Raw genomic sequence first — 2,500 nt, forward strand, 5'->3', positions numbered from 1 at the left:
GGAAATGTGCCCTTATGACATATGTAATTGGTGAATGTCCTGGATACAATACCATGAATAGGTACATACTGATGAACTGGTCGAAAGTGAATAAACCTGAGGTATTTCTTCATGAGGAAGGATATTACATAATCAAGTTGAAGAGCTTGAATGATATGAATGAAGTGCTATACTTAGGGCCTTATACGATAAGTAATAGGCCTATTATATTGAAGCAATGGAGTGCTGAGTTTGAATTTGGGGAGGAGTTTTTAACTGAAATACCACTATGGGCTAACTTTCCAAAGTTACCTTTAAATTGTTGGGGAGATGGATCTCTGAGTCGAATAGCTAGTGCAATAGGAGTGCCATTATTTGCTGATGAGTGTACCACTAAACAGACAAGAATATCCTATGCTAGAATGTTGGTTGAACTAAATGTTACTAAACCTGTTCCTGAGAAGATAACAGTCATGGATCCAAATGGTAGAACATTTATGCAGGATGTTGTGATGGAGTGGAAACCTCTATATTGTGATAAATGTCAGAGGATTGGACATCAATGTCAAGATACAACAATGGAGGATCAGCCAAAGAAGAGAAGGCCCTGGAAAAAAGTTACACAGGCTTGGCAATATAAAGGGCCTATTCAACAACAGGAGAAGATAGTGGAACAAAGAAAGGAGCTAGAGATTAAAGAAGTCGATTCTTCTTCTGTACAGGAGGAGAAACAAAGGATTGAGCAAAGAAGAGATCAGGAAATCCAAACACCTGAAATTATTTTAAGGCCTAATACTGGGAGTAAACAGCTGGAGTTTAGTTTGTCAAATTTTCCAATGTTATCAGTTATACCTATAAGAAATGGATTTGAGAGTGTTATGAATAGCAAGCTGGTGTCACTGCCTGTGGATAGGGGTGGAGCTTCAAAATCTTGTTAATGAAGTGGAGTTTTTGGAATGTGAAGGGCATGAATAAGAGATATAAGCAAAAGGAAATAAAGAAGTGTTTACAGACTAATAAAGTTTCTTTAGCAGGCTTAATTGAAACTAGAGTGAAAGAGACCAATGCTATTACAACAATTAATGTCATAGCTTCAGGGTGGAATTGTTTGAACAATTACAATGATGCTGTTAATGGGAGAATTTGGATTATATGGGATGACAGTTTGTATGATGTTAAGATGATTACTAGTTCAGCTTAGATGATACATTGTCATATACAAGAAAGAAGCAAAGGGTATCAGTTTAATCTCACAGTAGTGTATGGTTTTAATAACATAGAGCAGAGGAAGAGCTTATGGACTAATATGAACAAGATGGTTCAAAGTGTTGTACAACCATGGCTCATTGTTGGAGACTTTAATGTTATTCTGTCTCCCAAAGATAGACTAGCTGGAGCTCCTGTCAATGAGAATGAGATAAAGGATTTTTCAGACTGTGTCAAGGCTATGGGCATTAATGAGTTGCAATGGAAAGGTAATTACTATACTTGGAATAATAAGCAGATTGGTAATGCTAGAATCTCAAGTAAGATTGATAGAGCCTTTGGGAATGATGCATGAATGGATAAATGGGGGCATGTCATATTAGAATATGGTAATCCAGGAGTTTCAGATCATAGTCCGATGCATTTGTTGCTTCATCAAGGCTACCAGCAAGTGAGAGCAAACTTTAAGTTTTTTAATGTATGGATTGAACATGAATCTTTCTTAGAACTGGTGGAGGAAGTTTGGAAGCAGAAGAAAGGAAGGGATTCAATGAAAATGGTGTGGAATAAACTGAAGGCTCTTCAGCCTATCCTGAAGCAGCTGAATAATAGAGAGTTCAAATACATAAGCAAGCAGATTGAGGATGCTAGAACTGAGCTTGCAGAGGTTCAAAATCAACTTGGTAATCAAGCAAAGGATGATTTAGTTGTTAAAGAAAAAGAACTCCTAACAAAACTTGAAAAATGGTCTTTAATAGAAGAAAGTGCACTCAGGCAAAAAGCAAGAGCAAAATGGATTAAGTTGGGGGATGCAAACAACAAATATTTTAGCTCAGTGATAAAGGAGAGAAATAATAAGAAGCACATTAGAAGTTTGATGTCATTAGATGGAAGGATGCTATATGAACCTCAAGAGATCCAAAATGAATTTGTCTTATTTTACAAAAGTCTAATGGGCACAGCAGCAGATAGTCTACCAGCTATAAATGCTCAGGTGGTGAAAAGGGGACATGTTCTATCAAGGCAGCAGAGAATCCAACTTTGTGCAATAATAACTGATCGGGAGATAGTTGAAGCTTTGAAGTCTATTGGGAATGATAAGTCTCCAGGTATTGATGGATATAATGCTCTATTCTTTAAACATACATGGAAGATCATTGAATAAGATGTTATTGATGCTGTCAAAAGTTTCTTTAATACAGGAAAGCTTTTTAAGTCATTCAATTGCACCCTTGTTTCACTAATTCCTAAGGTTCACAGTCCAAAGAATGTGAAAGAATACAGGCCTATTTCTTGCTGCACAGTTTTGTATAAA

The 2,500-nt window shown here is 36.6% G+C and overlaps 1 protein-coding gene across 1 annotated transcript in view; it reads left to right on the top strand.

The window, feature by feature from the left end:
* Window positions 1–1,540, top strand: part of LOC109120886 (uncharacterized) — a 1,586-nt gene extending 46 nt beyond the window's left edge. The window contains exons 1-3 of the mRNA XM_019215136.2: window positions 1–912; window positions 1,014–1,142; window positions 1,260–1,540. The exon at window positions 1–912 is cut by the window's left edge and continues 46 nt beyond it. Coding sequence (XP_019070681.2) covers window positions 1–912; window positions 1,014–1,142; window positions 1,260–1,540 — 1,322 coding nt within the window. The remainder of the gene's footprint in view (window positions 913–1,013; window positions 1,143–1,259) is intronic.
* The last annotated feature ends 960 nt before the right edge of the window (window positions 1,541–2,500 follow it).

The sequence above is a fragment of the Solanum lycopersicum genome, chromosome 8, assembly GCF_036512215.1.
Source record: "Solanum lycopersicum chromosome 8, SLM_r2.1".
In the NCBI taxonomy this organism is placed as follows: Eukaryota; Viridiplantae; Streptophyta; class Magnoliopsida; order Solanales; family Solanaceae; genus Solanum; species Solanum lycopersicum.